The 19,939-nt window shown below is 36.4% G+C and overlaps 1 protein-coding gene across 9 annotated transcripts in view; it reads right to left on the bottom strand.

Annotated features, from left to right (window-relative positions):
- The window catches only part of ERMARD (ER membrane associated RNA degradation), a 41,673-nt gene that overhangs the window by 17,718 nt on the left and 4,016 nt on the right, over window positions 1–19,939 (bottom strand). For 7 of the 9 annotated variants that reach the window (XR_006356355.1, XM_044002684.1, XM_044002691.1 and 4 more), the window contains exons 3-11: window positions 18,636–18,778; window positions 17,644–17,745; window positions 17,180–17,269; window positions 14,690–14,787; window positions 13,761–13,897; window positions 11,749–11,863; window positions 9,691–9,793; window positions 6,924–6,953; window positions 2,990–3,058 (exon numbers count right to left, since the gene is read on the bottom strand). Coding sequence is in view for 8 of the 9 variants with exons in the window: in XM_044002684.1 (XP_043858619.1) it covers window positions 2,990–3,058; window positions 6,924–6,953; window positions 9,691–9,793; window positions 11,749–11,863; window positions 13,761–13,897; window positions 14,690–14,787; window positions 17,180–17,269; window positions 17,644–17,745; window positions 18,636–18,778 (887 nt within the window). In the remaining variant the exon portion in view is untranslated. The remainder of the gene's footprint in view (window positions 1–2,989; window positions 3,059–6,923; window positions 6,954–9,690; window positions 9,794–11,748; window positions 11,864–13,760; window positions 13,898–14,689; window positions 14,788–17,179; window positions 17,270–17,643; window positions 17,746–18,635; window positions 18,779–19,939) is intronic. The other 2 variants (XM_044002690.1, XM_044002686.1) reach the window with 2 other exon arrangements.

Below are 19,939 nucleotides of genomic sequence, written 5' to 3'. Positions count from 1 at the left end.
TCCTAATCTACATGCCATTTAAATAGAAAAGGGGGGCAGGCTTTGGTCCCTGATAATTTTCACTAAACTGAGTTGTGACTCACTATTACATTTTTTCTTATTAAATTATTGCTGGGAGACTATAAATCCTGAACAGAAAAGCTAGATAGCAGAAACCATAAATAATTATAGTAATAGCAGAAATCATTCTGCTATTACTAAGTACTTTACATATATTACTTGAATAATTGATTTATATATCATTTGCTCAGTCATTGTATATTCACCTAGAATTCACACTAAGTAAATTCTGCTCAAGACAAAAAAACAGCGTTATTTAGCTGATAAGGGAGATCTAAACTCTTCTATTATCTGCCATTATTACAGTGTTAAGGGCTAAAATTCTAGCTAGTCTGTCTAAAATATCTAATGAGTGGTCGCCAATAAATTATAAGCTTTAGCAAGAGTTAGGCTTTTAAGCATTTATTAAGGAAAACAAGAATTTGGTAAAGAGAGAGAGAAAGGCCTAGCTTCCTATCTATTAAAGGGAGAGCACATTTCTAGCTCTGCTCTCCACCAGAGTCCAAAAGAAAGAGAGCGAGACTGAGCGCCAGTCTCTTCCTTCCTCCTCCCACTAGTCCGCGTCACTTCCTGATGCCAAAGAAAAGACTCCTGGTCTTGCCCTCAAAGACCTTCGCTTCATGGGCAGAACTCTTCTACAGTAAGTATCCAGCAGGTGGCGTTATTCCAATCGTTACAACAGCTCTTGTAGTGGCATCAACACTGCTGCCAACTATTCTATAAAGTGGAGCTGGAAACTAAATTCTAATAGTTGAAATTGCAGCATAAACATCCACTGGAAAGTGACTCATCTCAGGTGTATGACAATGGTGTTCATGAAACTGAAGGTGCAGTGAGTCTCCATTATTTTACAATAACTCCCCCACATTAAACCTCATTCCTCTCCAGGTGAACTCTGGACCTTCTCTACCAGATCCCAGTCTTCAACAGGAAACCAACCTAGCAATGGGTATCTCTGAAATGATCATCAGGTCAGTCTTCAGATGATAGACAAAAAAAACCATTACCTAAGTTTTATTCAGAGCCTTGCTATCTTAGAAAAGCTGCCAAAGTTTGTACTCCTAGGTACAGTCATCAAAAACCCACAAAGAGGCATTAGATGAAGACTTTAGTAGAGGGCAATAGACTGCTTTACTTAATGAAATAGGCCTTTCATAAGAAAAAATTCACATAGGCATGTCTGAATACTCAAAAAGATAATGTACATTTAATTTTGACTACAGTGAAATACAAGAGTATAGGAGGCAGGGGCAGCTAAGTGGCGCAGTGGATAGAGCACCAGCCCTGGATTCAGGAGGACCTGAGTTCAAATCCAGCCTCAGACACTTAACACTTACTAGCTGTGTGACTCTGGGCAAGTCACTTAACCCCAGTTGCCTCAAAAAAAAAAAAAAGAAAAGAGTATAGGGGGCAGCGAGGTGCACAGTGGATAAAGCACCGGCCCTGGATTCAGGAGGACCTGAGTTCAAATCCAGCCTCAGACACTTGCCACTAGCTGTGTGATCCTGGGCAAATCACTTAACCCTCATTGCTCCAGAAAAAACAACAATGACAACAACAATAACAACAACAACAAAAACAAACAAGAGTATGAAGCAGTCTTTGTTTTATTTATTAATATTGATTTGGGAGATTTACATTGCATTTTTCCTGCAAGAGTTATAAAAGAAAGTTAGAGTATGTTTTTGTTTCAAGGAATTCATATTGCACTAAAAGACCTCTACATAGGAATATATCTTATATTTGGCATATACATATACATATATATATATATATATATATGTATGTATGTATGTTTGGTTTAGTTTAATTACCCAAGATGCCCTATTAGAATAATTTTAATAAATACACTTTTAATTTGCTCCTTGGTCCTCAGATTTTACAGCATATAAGAAGAGCTAAGGTAGTAATGGCATTCCTCTATGGCATTACTGCCTATTGGAAGCATGAAGTCATTTATTCCTTAGACGAGCAGCAGACAGGTGACATATAAGGCAGCCCATCTAGTTTTCCCTCCCTGCTAACTCCTTCAAGAGCCTTGGGCTAGGACAGTGCTAATACTCTGGCACTCTATCCTAAATCTAAGACAATGCAGTCTTAGTAGGGCAGCCCAGATGTGTGATTGTGTCGCCTTCCCAGAAAACAGGACAGAGTGGGGAGAGCTGTCAGACAGAAGGACAGGGCCCTCACTCTCTACATATATAAAAGAGGTCTCTCTGCCCATTCCTTTCTGGAGCTGGAGGATAAAGCTCTCTGCTTTCCAGGGTCAGGGTGGACAGAAGTCATGGTGGGGGCCATCATGACAGACACTCCCCTGGCTCAAGGACCTCTGAGGACAACTGAGAAACATTTACAATGCATTCATCAGTCTCTTCCTCTTTTTCTCCCTTTCTTCTGTTCCTTCTTTCCTTTACCTCTTTTTCTCCTCTTACTTTTCTTCTCCATTTTCTATTTCTTTTTTCTTTACTTTCTCTCTTTTCACCATTTCTTCCCCACCTCACCTCTATGTGTTCTCCCCACTCTTCTTTTTCAACCTTTAACTTATAACTTTCTTCTAACTTATACCTTTTTCTTCTTTTTCAGACTATTTTTTCATCTTCAATTTCACCTTCTTTCCCAAACAATTTTCTCTACTTCTCTTAACATACCTCATTTAGTCCACTAGAACAACACCCTTTCCCACCAAAACAAACAAATAAATAAACAAATTTAAAAACCCTAGGACATCTTCCTATTAATATAAAGCATTGTAAAAATTCAGACATCTAGAAATCTGAACCAAAATGCAGTCAGACAACATTGCTTTGAACATATATTCTAGAAGAAAATCTCCTGGCCCTGGTCAAAGTTAACTACTTTTATTTTGTTGTGACTAAATCATTTCCATACATAAAGAATGTTTAAATTTGGAAGATATTTAATACTTTACCATAGCAGGTTCTCCAAGGAAAAGAGGAAGATGATTGATTTCATCATCACTCAGTTGTTTTGCTAATATCTAAAGAAGCAAAGAAATAAATTGTAAATAAAATAAATAGAAGCCTCATAATAATTATTTCTTAACAGTGGTATTACTGAGACAATGTAATACTTTTGGGAAAGTACTTAAAATATAAACAGTGAGAGAACTACTAAAATTCACATGCAGATTTTACTTTTATAGACCTATTTAATTGCAATAAAAAGTGTTTGAGTATAGACTAAAAGAAGCAATATTTATGAAGTGCTTTAAGATTTATGAAGAACCATATCTATCTAAAACAAAGGGCAAGCATTTTCAGTAATGAAGATCAGGAGTGAAGCAAAGATGTCCATTATTACCATAATTATTCAAAATTGTACTAAAAATGTTAGCTATAGCAATAAAATAAGGAAAATGAATGAATAAACATAGGCAGTAAGAAAACTATCACTTTTTGCAGATAATATGACACTTTATCTAAAGAACCCTAGGAAACCAACCAAAAAACTAACAGAACCAACTAGCTCCAGTATCACTGATGGCCTATAGCTTTTACAACTTCAGCAAATTTGCAGGATGTAAATTAAACCCATGCAAATCATTAGCATTTCTGTATATTACCATCAAAATATAAAGAAATTCCATTTAAATTAACAACAGACAGTATAGAATACTTGGAAGTCTACCTGCCAAGTGAGATGCAGGAACCACATGAACATAATTACAAAATACTTCTCACACAAATAAAAACAGATCTGAATAATCAGAGAAGTATTTATTGTTCATGGTTGGCCAAACCAATAAAAATGACAACACCACCTAAATGAATTTACTTATTCAGTGCCATACCAATCAAATTACCAAGGAATTACTTTATAGAGCTAGAAAAGAAATAATAAAATTCATCTGGAGGAACAAAAGATCATGAATACTAAGTGGATCAATGAAAAAAAAAGTGGAAAAAAAGGAAGACTAGCAGGACCAGATCTCAAACTACACCACACAATTCTAACATCGAAACAATTTGGTACTGGGTCAAAAATTGAGAAGTTGCTCAATGGAAAAGATAAAGTACACAACATACAGAAGCAAGTAAATATAGTAACCTAATGTTTGATGCACTCAAAGATCTCAGCTATTGGGATACAAACTCACTCTGAAAAAACTATTAGGAAAACTAATGCAATCTGGCAGAAATTAAGCATACATCTATATCATGTAACAGGATAAACTCAAAATGGATGAATGATTTAGGCATAAAGGGTGATATCATAAGCAAATTAGTAGAGCAGAGAAGAAATTACCTTTCAGATCTATGGCTAGGGGAAGAGTTTATGACCAAATAAGATAGAGAAGTTCATGGGAGATAAAAAGGATAATTTTGATGGTATAAAAATCAAAATGCTTTACACAATACTATCAATGCAGCTAAAATTAGAAGAAAAGCTGAGAACTTGTGGGGGGCAGATCTTTATAGAAAATTTCTCTGATGAAGGTCACATCAAATTTATAAGAATAAGAGCCATTCCCCAAATGACAAAAGAGTAAAAGATTCTGAACTGGCAGTTTTCAGAGGAAGAAATTGAAGCTAACAATAATCATATGGGAAAAAATGCTCTAAAAAACTAGTAATTGTTAGAGGAATGCAAATTAAAACAACTCTGCCGTAACACCTCATTCATCAGATTGGATAAGATGGCAAAAAAGGAAAATGACAAATGCTGGAGGGGATGTGGGAAAACAAGTAATGTATTCTTTATGGAGCTGTGAACTAGTCAACCATCCTGGTGACTGATTTGAAACTATACCCAAAAGGCTATTAAACTGTGCATACCCTTTAACCAAGAAATATCACTACTAGAATTATACCCCAAAGAAATCAAAGAAGAAAAGGAGCTATATGTACAAAAACATGTGTGGTAGCTCTTTCTGTGGTGTCAAAGAACTGAAAACTGGGGATGCTCATCAATTTGGGAATGGCTGAACAAGTTATAGTCTATGAATATTATGGTACTATAAGAAATGCAGAAGGTAGCATTTTGGAAAAACTTGGGAAGACCACTATAAACTGATGAAAAGTAAAACGAGCATAACCAGGAGAATAATTTACACAGTAACAGCAATATTGTAATGACCACCAATATTGTAATCACCAACTTGGAAACGTAGTAATAAGTGTAATACAATGACCCACCACAATTCCAAAAGACTTATGATAAACATTATATCCATCTCCAGATAAAGAACTAATTGATTCAGAGTACAGATTGAAGCATTTTTTTCTTTCTTTTTCATTTTTTTCGGGGGGGGGGGTGGAATAGTGAGAAATTTGTTTTGCATCACTACACATGTTTGTAATAGGTTTTGTTTTTCTTGCCTTCTCATCAGGCAGATGAGGGAGGTGGGGAGAAAAAAAAATTTGGAATTGAAAAAAAAGAATAAAAGGGTCTGTGCTTTAAAAAAGAAAAAAAAGGTTTACAAAGAGCTTTACATACATATAGCATGTTTGTAACATAACTTATTTCATTAACATAACTGGTATTCGTAACAACAGTGAGATAGGTGTTATTGTTTATCCTTATGTTCAGTTAAGGAAACCACAGCTTGGAGAATTTAAGGGACTTGTTCATGGTTACAAAGAAAAGAGATCTCAGAGATAGGATTTTAACCTAGGTCTTCCTGACTCTAAGTTCTGAACTCCATTCACTTCATCATGCTGCCTTCAAGATAGTTTATAATGATGGACAACAATGTTTATGTCCCTTACAATTGGTGTTCAATTCATGTCTTTAAGAACTAAGTTGGGGGCAGCTAGGTGGTGCAGTGGATAAAGCACCATCCCTGGATTCAGGAGGACCTGAGTTCAAATCCATCCTCAGACACTTGACACTTACTAGCTGTGTGACTCTGGGCAAGTCACTTAACCCTCACTAACTCGCCAAAAAAAAAAAAAAAGAACTAAGTTACTGACATGTTGCCAAATAACCAAATATGCTATTTAGTTCATTAGGTTAAAATTTTATTTGGGGGGCAGCTTAGGTGGCAGTGGATAAAGCATCAGCCCTGGATTCCGGAGTACCTGAGTTCAAATCCAGCCTCAGATACTTGACACTTACTAGCTGTGTGACCCTGGGCAAGTCACTTAACCCTCACTGCCCCACAAAAATAAACAAATTTTTTTTTTTGGCAGATACTTTGACAACCTCTATCCATTGCAGCCAACAACAAAAAAGAGTCAGATTCCTGTTGTACTTGTAGCCCTGAAAACACTTGAAGGCAGCAATCAAAGCCTTTCCCCAAATCTCTTTTCCATACTAAATCCCTCACTTATTTCAATAGATCCTCCAATAGCATTATCTTGAGACCATTCACCATTCTGGTTGCATTCCTGTGGATTCTATAGCTTATTCATGTCCTTCCTAAAAGCATGGTGATTACTAATGAACATGATATCTTAGTTATGGTCTGACCAGAGTTGAGCACAACAGGATCATGGCCTCCTTGGTCCTGGATACTTTGCTTTTGGGGGCAGCTAGGTGGAGAAATGGACAGGGCACCAGGTCTGGAATCGGCAAGACCTGAGTTCAAAATCTGGCCATGGCCACTTACTAGTTGTGTGACCCTGGGCAAGTCACTTAAACTCCATTGCCTCAAAAAAAAAATTTAAAAAGGCATTTTGCTTTTATTAACATAAATCAAGATATTAACTTACTTTGATCCCAGATAACACTGTTAACTTAAATTGAGCTTGCAGTTCACTACAAACCCCAAATCTTTTTTCAGATGAAGTTTTTAAGCCATACCTCCCCCCTCCAACCCTGTACTTCTAAAGTCAATTTTAAACACAAGTAAAAAATTCCATTTAAAGCAATTTCTTAAGCATGATTACTTAACTACTTACTTCATCAAAGGTGGTGTAAAAAGCTGTAGACTTCAGAAGAGAAAAGAAAAAATTAAAGCAAAAATATACAACTGTAATAACATTATTCAAACAGGAAAAAAAAATTAGTACATGACAAGAAATCCTAAGCCATCTTTGGCTAAAGAGACTTCCTATGGTTGGGATGGCAATGAATAACTGACTGAATAACAGCATATTATAGAAGACCTGTGGCATCATATACCAGTAATTAAGCCATGTTTAAATAGTGCACTTATGAGGGACTTTAGTTGTGGTGTTTCTAAAACTCTGAATGCAGTAAGATAATATAAGCTCCCCCAGCACATGACATTTATCATCTATTTTCATATCTGTATGAAGGATCCATGACATGAACAGTGTGTGGGGGGGGGAATGCCAGGTATAGGAAGTCCTTCTGCTAGAAGAGAGTTACCTGAATCCCCCTGGGTCCAGGGGTGATGCTTTGTCCACTGTGTCATTTAGCTAGGTGATTACATCTTTAGGGTTAAATTCAGGGGTGAAGGGAATTCACTAGGGGAGGGAGAAGGGCAGAGGTGAAATCCTACATGAAAGAAACAGAAAAAGGTTTATGGAGTGGAAGAAGAGATGGGAAAGGATCAAGGCAGTAAATTAATTTTACACTCATCAGAAAAGGCTCAAAAACCTTAAATTCATCAGAGCTGCCTCTAGGAGGGACTAACAGACACACCCAACTAGGTGGAGTAATCTATTTAATCTGGGCAGTAAATGAGCCTAACACTCATCAGAATTGGCTCAAAGACCTCAATCTCATTAGAATTGGCTCAAGAAGGGATTAACATGGGGCAGCTAGTTGGTACAGTGGATAGAGCACTGGCCCTGGAGTCAGGAGTACCTGAGTTCAAATCCGGCCTCAGACACTTAACACTTACTAGCTGTGTGACCCTGGGCAAGTCACTTAACCCCAACTGCCTCACTAAAAAAAAAAAAAAGGGATTAACATACACACTCAATTGGGTGGAGTAATCTCTCTAACCCTGCAGGAAAATAGGAGGGGAAGGGGATAAAAAGAGAGGGGCAAAAGAAGGAAGGGCAGAGTGGGGGAGGGGACAGACAGAAGCAAATCCCTTTTGAAGAGTAATAGGATGAAAGAAGATGGATAATAGAATAAATATCATGGGGAAAAGAATAGGATGGAAGAGAAACAGTTAATAATAGTAATCATGAAAAAGAGAAATGGGGGGAAAAATTGTACAAAAATATTTATAGCAACTCTCGGTGGAGGCTAAAAATTGAGAATCGAGGGAATATCCATCAATTGAGGAATGATGGAAAAACCTGTGCTATATGATTGTAGTGGAATGGTCTTGTGCTACAGGAAATGACAAACAGGATGATCCCCGAAAAACCTGGAAAGACTAATGAACATCAATTTATAGTGAAGTGAGCAGAGCTGGGAGGACATTGTACATAGTGCATAGTGCAGTATTGTTCAATGAGCAATTGTGAATGACTTAACTACTCTCAGCAGTGCAATGATGCAAGACAATCCCAAGGAACTAATGAGGAAGCTTACTATGCACCCCTATAGAAAGAACTGATAAAAAGAACACTTGTGGATTGTACATATACAACCTGGTTGCAATCTTGTGGAGGAAAAGGAGGGAGGGAGGGAGAAAAATTTGGAACTCTAAATCTTATGAAAATGAATGTTGAAAAGTACCCTTACATGTAACTGGAAAATAAAATAAATGTTTGTTGTTGAAAAAAAAGAAAGAAAGAAAGAGAGGAAAATATGTTTAGTCCACACTCTGAGCCCATCACTTTTCTATCTGGACGTGGATATCATGTTTCATTATGAGTTTATGATCTCTTTCTCAGAATAAAATTTTTAAATACATAAAATAAAATGCATAGGATGACAAAGAAACCAAAAAAAAAAAAAGGTTTGCCCAGACTCACATACTTAATAGATGCCAGAGGCAGGATTAAAACTGTCTTCTTGAATCCAAGCCCACAAGCTTAATCACTATAACATGTTGCCTCTCTTATAACTTCATATATCGTTAGTTTAAAAGAGTATATCTGGTGACACCATAGGAAAAAATTATCAAAAAGCCATAATAAAGGGGGGCAGCTAGGTGGTACAGTGGATAGAGCACCGGCCCTGGAGTCAGGAGTACCTGAGTTCAAATCCGGCCTCAGACACTTAACACTTACTAGCTGTGTGACCCTGGGCAAGTCACTTAACCCCAACTGCCTCACTTTAAAAAAAAAAGCCATAATAAAGGTAATAAACATTACACCTGCAAATCACTACAAGAACAATAAATAACAAATAAGATAATCAGAAAAATATAACAATTTTACAAGTCATAAAATTATTTTAGTAGTAACAGTTTATAATCATATAGTGCTTTGTGCCAACAAAATATCTTACACATACAGCCTCCTTTGATCTTTGCCACGACTGTTAAATAGGTGAGATCGGGGAGTGTCATTTTTGTTTCTGTATCCCCAATACCTAGCAGAGTGACTAAAAGATAGTAGGTGCTTAATAAATGTTTCTCAACTGATTTATTGCTTACTCATTTTACAGGTTAAAAAAAAAACAGGCTTAGAAAAATTAAGTAACTTATGCAAGTAGCTCATCCTATACTCTGAAATCAAATAGGTAAAAAATAAATAAATAAACTCAAGATATTTTCTATCACTGACCTCTAGATAAGTAGCTAGCTTTAGGCTAGCTTGCAAATACAATAACAAAACAAACAAATCATGTATATACCTCTGCTGTTAAAAATCTTTTTGGACATTTATTAAGTGTGGTAAAGAGTTTTCGGAGTCCAGTTTCCAGCTGTGTCAGTAACAGTATTATACAGTCAGCATATCTGTGAGAAAGATCCAAAGTTCTTCATAAAAATGTATACAATCAAACTTTACAACATCCAAAATAGAAGACTAGGTACCGCTAACCTGATGTTATAAATAAAACAAAATTAAATTACTTCCTTAAACTAAAAATGAATCTGGAGCAAATCAAAAATAGAAATTAAACTCTCATTGTGAGAGAGATTATTATTTATCTCATATTAATAATCAATTATTGAAATACACTGAACTGAAAGACATTGTTAATGGATGAGATCGTTCAAATCCTGACATAGGTTTTTCACACTGAGTGGGAGACCCTACCCAACTAGAAAACCTTACAAATAATTTAATCTAAGGTGAATTCCAGCCTATTGTGTTCCATTTTTCCAGTTCTGAGTAGAGGTAGACCCCCTTTTGTTTATACTGTCCTAGACAAGGGTAGTCTGAATAAGAGAAAAGTCTCTTTGTCCAAGACTGAGTGATGTCACCGCCCCCAGCTCCTCATTAGAATAAGCCCACCTCTCATTATAATATTCATTCTTCTCACTAATTCTTAGGCAATTGGGGTCGACTGCCACCCTCAAGAACACCCACTCTTCCAAGGGCATATAAGCACTGAATGTGTTCCATGAGGGGTCTTTAGCATTGAAAATGCCACTGACCTCTTTTACTAATTACCTGCTAGTATGATTAATAAAATGACTAATTACCCAGAAACTATGTCTCTTAGACTTTTTATACATCGCAGATGTATTCTTTTTTTAAAACAATGCCTCAGTGTAACACAGGATTCAATAAGGCATCTTTAGTGATACCCAAAGGGAGGACTATGTCATCATGGCAGTCCTATTTGATTTCTCTTTCTTCAATACTAAGTCATTCACAAATACTAGAGCTAAAGTGAGTCTCAAAAGGACTTATATGTACAAATATTTACGGCAGCTCTTTTTTGTGGTGGCAAAGAACTGGAAATTGAGGGAATGCCCGTGAATTGGAGAATGGCTGAACAAGTTATGCTAGAGAAATATAATGGAATACTATTGCACTATTAGAAATGATGAAGGGTATAGTTTTATAAAACCCTAGGAAGACTTAATATGAACTGATACAAAGTGAAGCAAGCAGAATCAGAAAAACACTGTTCATACTATCATCTTAATGATGATCAACTGTGAAAGACTTAACTTGAATCAATACAAAGCTCTATGACGATTCCAAAGAACTCATGATGAAAAAAGCCAGAGAAAGGCTGATCAAGTGGATACAGAATGAAGTATTTTTTAAAATTTTCTTTATTCTTCTTGAGGTTTTTTTGCAACAGAACATGGAAATATGTTTTGCAAGACTTAATATATATAATGGGTATCATATTGCTTGCTTTCTCAATGGGTGGGGAGAGAGCTAGAAGGAGGAAAAGAATTTGGAACTCAAAAATTTTAAAATAAATATTTTTTAAGTGAATCTCAAGGACATGAAAAACCAATGTAATACAAACTTTAAACATCATCATTCATACTAAACCTCCTAACTCCTTTTTGTTGCTTTCTTATATTTGCATATTTCCCCTGGTTACAATCAGCAAAGGTCTATCTGATCTACATGTTTTTTGAGTTTCCCAAGCACCAACCAGAATGATTTGTTCAAGAAATGATATTATATTAATTCTATTAAAAATGGAAACAACGTAGAAGGAAATGAACCCATTTAAATAACTAGTATAATAAAAGTGGAACAAAATATTTGAATAGTAGATGTTACTGGATTAGCTACCAAGAGTTTTATTTCTGATCTATTCTAATATAGTTGCTAGCTTATTCAGCCATCTAAACCCAGCTCTTTCACTTACTTACATTCAAATTTATATCCAACTATCTTATACTAAAATCTTTATTACAATCCATGGAAGGTCAAAAATTCTTTTGACCACCCCCAACTCCAAATCACAAGTTTGATAATCTAATTCTTCACTTACCTGTGTGATCTGAATTTCATTACTATAGCTTCCCAAAATGGGATCATGATTTTCAACACAAAAGTAGATTTCTTTATTAGTTCTTCAACTACTGACAGTACTTCATCGTTAATATCTGCATATAGAAATGTCTGCATCAGCCAGTTTTTAAAAATCAATAATACTAACTAACACCAAAGAGATTTAAACAATTCCACAATATACTATAGAACTGTAAGGGGCTAAAATTCTAGCTATGATATCTAAAATCTAATGAATGGTCATCCCAAATTAGAAGTTTTAGCAAGAGTTTAGACTTTTAAGAATTTATTAAGGTGCAATCAGAAATCGGTGAGGAGAGAGAGAGAGGTAATAATAGAACTATCTCTAAGAGACCCCAGCATCCAACCCACCATACCGAGGTCAGGACCTTCCGGGGCTTCCCCCAGAAACCTCTTGTGAAACAGGAAATAGGGCTGTCCACACACACACACACACACACACACACACACACACACACACACACACACACACCTCCAAGATAATTGGTTGGTAGCACTGATTGACACAACTCCTGAGCCTGTCTCTGTCCATGGTTCCCTCGGCAGGGAGACCCCTTCCACACTACTCTGCTACTGCTACTATTGCTGATGGTTGTCCCCTGGCTCTGAGCTCACCACAAGGCTAGAGAGAACAGAGAGATCCTGGGCCCAATAGAAAGAAAGTCCCTTTTGTTGGCCCTTTTTCTTATTTCAGTTTCCTTTGAGTCTTTGGTAGTTAAGGGTTTACTGACTGAAAGGGCAGCATATTCCAAACTCCATTTTTAGTAAGTACTTCTTAGAGGCAGCTAGGTGGAGCAGTGGATAGAGCACCGGCCCTGGAGTCAGGAGGACCTGAGTTCAAATCTGACCTCAGACACTTAACACTTACTAGCTGTGTGACCCTGGGCAAGTCATTTAACCCCAATTGCGTCCCCCCCCCAAAAAAAAAGGTAAGTACTTCTTGATTAATTAAAATACTTAGGATATAGAATACATAATAAGATATTACTAAAAGGACTAAACCCTGATAATACAGACATGGTCTAGCACCATTGCCCCACTCCATCCCTCTACAGATGTTCTATTTCTTTTTAGGTAGTGGTGGTGGCAATGGTAGTAATAGCTAGCATTTACATAGCACATACGATGTGCCAGGCACTGGGCTGAGCATCTTGCAGAATATTATCTCCTTTGATCTTCACAACAACCCTGTGAGGTAGGTGATATTATTATTCCATTTTATTTTTAAATTGTTGTTGGTTTTGGTTTTTTTTGGTGGGGCAATGAGGGTTGAGTGGCTTGCCCAGGGTCACACAGCTAGTAAGTGTCAAGTGTCTGAGGCCGGATTTGAACTTAGGTCCTCCTGAATCCAGGGCTGGTGCTTTATTCACTGTGCCACTTAGCTGCCCCTATTCCATTTTATAATTGAGGAAAATGAGATAAACAGAAGTTAAGTAAGTTGCCCAGGATCACACTGCTAGTGAGACAAGATTTTAACTCAAGTCTTCCTGACTCCAGACAGCGCTCTATCTACTATGCTGCCTAGCTGCCAATACTCCGAAGTGATAACCTCCTCATCTCCAGTTGCCCCTCCCTCCCCCAATATCATAGAAAAAGACTCTTATTTAGTCTTATACCTATACTTTCTGGCTGGTGTTAAATATTGGCCCTTTGGGTCTTTAAAATATAATTTTCCTTTACTTAGGAAAATCAAAAGGCAATTTCTCACAGGGCTGGTGCCAAAAGGGTATCCCGAACTCCTACAAATCGACCAGGATCTTTTCTGACTACAAACCCTTGTAACACAGAGGCTACAAACATAAGAATATAAAAGTCGAAGAATACATTTTATATCAAATCACTGCATCCTGTAGTTCATTTCCAACAATAGAAAACTTCACATCACAACCCTACTTTTTAAATTTATCGCCTAGTGACATATGTGTTTTACAAAGGGAATTCAAGTGAGAAAATGTGAAATATAGTACTTGCCAGGAAAAATGATCAATTCCTTTAAGTGTATAAAAGTTAGAAAAGGCCGATGTACAAATGTGAAATTGGTTTGCTGAAGATAATTTTTTAATAGTTGTCCCAATCCTGCCGTCAACAACACCAGCATAGAGCAATATCTAGGGGAAAGTAGCATGGAGATATATTAGGGAAAATATATGAATATATACTTATACAACTTATGGAGCTAAAAAAAAATAAACATTTATAGAAAGCCAAAATGTGCCATGCACCTCCAAATTATGAGATACTCTGCCTTGGGTGTAAACAATGGGCTGGGAATGAAAAATTAGCAGTGACACAACAAAAACTAGTAAGCTGTCATCTCTACTCAATGACAATAAACTGCATATGGGCAGGGACTGTTTGATTGCAATTCTCAGGACTTGGAACAGAAATCTTCACAAGCCTAATAAATATTTATTGTTAAACAAATGAATTACTGACTGAGAACCTCTTAGAATCTTCCTCTTATCCAAGGTCCTGTGCATTCTTTTACTGACTTCCTATTTCCTTTATTCCTTCCAGGCTAAGCCCAGGTCCAGCAATGAAAACCATCTAGTTACATATGACATTAAGGCTTTCTCTTATTTTCAAAATCTTATCCCCAAACACCCAGGCATGAGTTCTTTGGTTTTCAGACTGTCACATTTATTCTCATGTATAACATCTAGCATCTTGACTAGTATTAAACATTCTAGTATGAACACTCCCCTCATTTAACAGGATATACTTTTTGAAAGAAATATTTTAATTAAGGCTTTCAAAGTGGATCTAGTTCTATAATTTGGGAACCCCCTAAGTTCACATGTACCTTGCTCCTCAAAATGTTTCTTTTTTGTTGTGTGAATATGAATGGAACAAGAGTCATACCTCAGCCTAAAGGGAAAGATATTTTATTAACAACTTACTTTGGAGGAATTTCCTGAGGAGATGCAAATCCATGCCACAAAATATTACGCAGATTGAGTCCACAGGGAGAACCAATAAATACTCTGAGGATATTCATCTAATTAGGATAATGAGAACAAATTATTGAGTCAATCAATGTAACTTTGAATTTATGTTTACTTTCTGTTATTCATAAATTTTTAACTTAACCATTTTAGTTGATTTAGGATGAGGTAAATTTGTTTAGTGCTAATGATAACTCATACTAGAACTTCAAAAGATATCATGCTGCACAATATACAGAAATTTGGTTAATTCGTGCTAATTTGTTAGAATGGAAAGTGCCCTGGGCTAAAAGTCAGGAACCCTGGTTTCTATTCCAGAGGCCCACCCTGATTTGCTGTATGAAATTAAGGAAGTCACTTAAGCCTAAATTTCTATGCTTTCATTTCTCTTTCAATCAAATGAAAATAATAATACCTTCCCATTAGCCTACCTAACAGGACTGTTAATGATCCACCCAAGAGATCACATATACCTTGATTTTAACAAGGCATTTATTGTTAGTGGCAATAATAATGTAATCAACTTATATTTTATAGCTTTCAAAATACTTTCACATTTAATCTGCACAAAATCCCTATGAAGAAGGCAGGTGTGAGAAAATAATATGTTTTGTGGTACCCAGAGACACCCCCCTGCCCCAGGGAATAATATTAAGATTGATTGGATTGACTTTGCTGATTAACTCATTTAAAGTTAACTTAATTAAAACCACACCTGGCTGAAAGCCTGGCCCTCAGAGGGTGTGTTCTCTGAACTCTGACCTCAGCATGTTCTGCTCATGGACCACCCTCAAGTCCAATAAACCAATAGATTTGAATGATGCTAGCCAATTACCTTTGAGCAGTGTGGAAGGGCTGCCTCTCCTCTGGACCTGGAGGTAGTTTACACAGACATGCTCTCTGACATGCTCGTAGTGGAGGACTCGGAGAAAGAAGGAAACCAGCCTAAGCTCTATCTCTCCTCTAGGCTAGATAAGCCTTCTTAACTTTCTGAGCCATGTGTTCTCTCTTTACTAATATCTGATATGCTTTAATAAATGCTTAATGCCCAAAACTGGTGCTAAAGCTTCAAATTTATAAGTAGCAATATATTAGAAACCCCAGCTAATTTTCCCTAAACTTGGGACAGAAATAAGGCGACCACATGTAATTTTAAACGCTACACAGGGTAGGTATTGTTATTCCAAATTAACAGAGAAATCATTTGTGAGAGAGTTGTGACTTTCCAAAGACCACACCTAGAAATAATTGGTATACCTAGGATTAGAAATGGAAATTCCTGACTCTTGACTTCTATGCCCAATTTTCTTCCCAATACACCACTCTGATTCATTTAACAGACAGGATTAACTACAGGCTACACTTAGAGAATTTAACAAAAAAAAATCATGTCTTCCAAATATGATGAAGTGAATTCATAATTAGTTTACAAACTATATCCAAAAAACATTGAATAGCTGATATCAATCCTAAGTAGACACTGTTGTAGTATGCTACAATGCTCTATACCTAGTTTCTTGCCATTCAAAATTTTACCAATAACTTTGATAAATTCAAATTTTAATATCACATAAGGTGAAGAAAAATAGCTAATACATTGGATGACAGAAGGAAATTCAAAAAGATTTCTAAATATTAAAATAAGGAGAACAGTAACAAGAAATTGGATAAAAATAAATGTAAGGTTCTTTAAGAAAGACACTGACAAACTTGTATACAGAACAGGGAAGGTAGGATGACACAGGGTCTTGAAACCATGTTAATTATGGAATAATGGAAAGAATGGAGGTGATTTGGGGAATCATGACTATTGCCCTCAAATATCTGAAGGCAATTTGAATTTGAGGCAATTTGAGTATCATACAGAAAAAGGATTAGAATTATGCTATATGATTTTAAAGGCTAGAACTAGAATGAATGGTTGTAAATTAAAGAGAAGTAGATTTTAGTTCAACCCAGGTAAGGACTTTATTAAAAATTAAGAGCTGTCAGGGGGCAGCTAGGTGGTGCAGTGGATAAAGCACTAGCCCTGGATTCAGGAGGACCTGAGTTCAAATCCGGCCTGAGATACTTGACACTAGCTGTGTGACCCTTGGCAAGTCACTTAACCCCCACTGGCCCGCAAAAAGAAAAAAGACAAAAGCAAAAATAAATTAGAGCTGTCACCCCACAGAATTGACTGCCTTATGAAGAAGTAAGTTTCTCATCACTAGAAATGTTGAAGCAGAAGTTTGGCAACCTCCTGTCAGGATACTGGAAAAATGATTTCTGTACCAGGTAGTAGGTTGGACTAGATGTCCTCTATGATCTTTTTTAATTTCTAGAATCTATGTGTATTATATAAGTTTTTACTTTTTCTGAAACACCACCAACTTAAAATCAGTGAAAGGATGAAAAATCCTACTGCTTTATTTCTCTTTGCAAACTACAGATGAAGAAACTTACCACAGATTGTCCAAACACTTCAGCAAGCTCCTTAGATACAAGTAAGTCTCTTAAAAGAAATGGACATTCCTTTCCAATTAATAAAAACACCTATAATTCAAATAAAAGATGTTTTTGATAGAAAAACATTTTCAGCTAATCAAACCTAAAAAGAAAACAAGTCACAAAACAATGTGTACAAAAGATAAGAGGGAAAAAATCATTACACAACATGTTAGTCTAACAGGAAGTAATAATTATCTGAATCAAATAATGATTCACATATGTCTCTTAGACAACTCTGTCTTTAAGATGGTTACTTATAGAGAAACAATTACATTGAACAATCTGATAAAAATTATTCTAGTTCCTGAACTACCATGTAGACAAATAAAACACCAACTTGGCAGTGCAAATGGGTGTGTTTTTTTCCAATTCTGTTCAAGCAGTTTTTAAACTACACATTAATAATTCTAAGCACTTACATCTCCCAAAGCTCGTTCCAGACATGATGTTAGTTTCATTAAGCTAAGATGAATAGCTGCAGGTTGCATACTCTTCAAAGCAACAAATATTTCAGGAAATAGCTATTATAAGACAACAAATAATAGATGTTAATTTTTTTAAAAAGTATTTTTCAAAACAACTACAAATACTATCCCTTTAAATTCAACCTCACAAAAGTTTCAGTGGCAACTTTCCATGATTTTTTTTTTCCCCTTGCGAGGCAATGGGGGTTAAGGGACTTGCCCAGGGTCACACAGCTAGTAAGTGTCAAGTGTCTGAGGCTGGATTTGAACTCAGGTACTCCTGAATCCAGGGCCAGCACTTTAACCACTGCGCCATCTAGCTGCCCCTAACTTTCCATGATTTTTAAGCAAATAGGCATCTCAAGTAACAATGGGTGAAAGAAAAGGAAATAAACATTTGTATAGTACTTTAAGGTTTCAAAATTTTTAAAATTTAACAAAAATAATATCATTTTTTTATCCTTACAGCAATCATGAGAAGTAGGTGCAATTATTATCTTCATTTTACAAATAAGGAAACTGAGGCAAACAGAGGTTAAGTGACTTGCCCAAGTCTTATTCAGCCAAGGAGAATGATTTTCAAATTAGCTAGTAAGAGTTTGAAGCCATATTTGCACTCAGGTCTTTCTGATTCCAGGCCCAACACTACTGACTGTACCACCAGTTGCTTCTACCAAGTATTATGGAAAAATCAAGAGTTAGAGTCTAAGTGATAAGGAATTCTTTTGAATTTTGTTTCTTTATACTTAGTAAACACTAAAAATTAATTGCAAAAGTAATGAGTGGTACAAATGGGAATGAAATGACTATATATTTAGCTCTTAAAACAGATATACATACATATATGTACATATAGGCAGCTTACTTTAACATAAACCATGATCTTTTTAAAATTAAAGATGATTTTTTAAAACTATGTAATTTCTACATATTGTACAAAGCCATACCTCTGGAAAATTTGTCCACTGGAACCAAATGGCATATTGCACTTCAAACTGTGCCTTAGTCAGGGAATATATATGAGTGTGAACAGCTTCACATACAGGCCCCAAGAGGCTCACACTCTTTAAGTAATCCACATCTTTTCCTTCTAGGATAAAGAAATATTTTGTTTTGTTTTTTACCATAAAAGATACATGTTATATATGATTTTTCCAAATTATCAACAAAAAAGGTTAAGAGTAGAATAGAATAGTTGGAAGGGATCTTAAGGATCATCTAATCCTCCATTTTTATTTTCAGAAAAGGAACCTGTGGCCCAGAGAATTAAAGAGCTTGCCCAAAGTCAGACATTCAGTAAACAGCAGAGCCTGGTTTAGGATAAAGGTCACCTGATTCCTTTACCCAGTCTCTATACACTGCACCACACTGCTACCTCTATTTTGCTTCCATCTGTTCAGTCAAGGAGAATGACCTTCAAATTAGCAAGGGCAGACCCAAAATAGTTAAGGGGGAGTTGAAATGTACAGTAATACCGAAAACAACACCTAACTGCTCTAAATAAGTTCAAGTCTGTTGACCAAAATGAATTCTATCTCAGTGTACTGAAACAATTTAAGGTATGATTACAACCATTATTTCTCTTTGAATACTCAGAACTTAACACAGTGCCTGGTACATAGCAAGCACAAGAATTTTGCCTCATATTTTATAGAAAAAATTGGGGCCATTTACCATAAGTTCCTTATCTATCAGTCAGGTGCCTTCTGCCATGCCCTCCTCCTTCACCGTGTCACATGATGAAGTGGCCTTAATCCTTACCAAGGCTAATCTCTCTACCTCTTCAAATGATCCCACTCCATCCTAGCTCCTCCAACAGACTGTCCCCTCTGTCATCCTCACTCTTTCACTTATTTTTAATCTCTCCCTGTCTATGGGCACCTTCTCTACTGCCTACAAACACAGCCATGGCTCCTCTATCCTGAAAAACCCTCACTTGACCCTTCCATCACTGCTAACTGGGTACCTGTATCTCTTCTGCCTTTTGTAGCTAACTAAACTCCTTGAAAGGCCATCTACAACAGGTACCTCCACTTTCTTCTTAAGCATTTAAGATCAGGCTTCCAACCTTAGCATTCTACAGAAACTGCTCTTTCTGAAGTTAGTAAAGATCTCTTAGTTGTCAAATCCAATGGCCTATTCTCAGTCTTCATTCTTCTTGACTTCTCTGTAGCCTTTGACACCGTTGATCACTCTATCCTCCTTGATTCATTCCAGGTCTTAGAACCATTCTCTTCTGGTTCTCCTCCCA

The sequence above is a fragment of the Dromiciops gliroides genome, chromosome 4 (assembly GCF_019393635.1).
Source record: "Dromiciops gliroides isolate mDroGli1 chromosome 4, mDroGli1.pri, whole genome shotgun sequence".
Classification (NCBI taxonomy): Eukaryota; Metazoa; Chordata; class Mammalia; order Microbiotheria; family Microbiotheriidae; genus Dromiciops; species Dromiciops gliroides.
The sequence above is the reverse complement of the archived record's forward strand: the minus strand, read 5'-3'. Positions and strand labels throughout refer to the sequence as shown.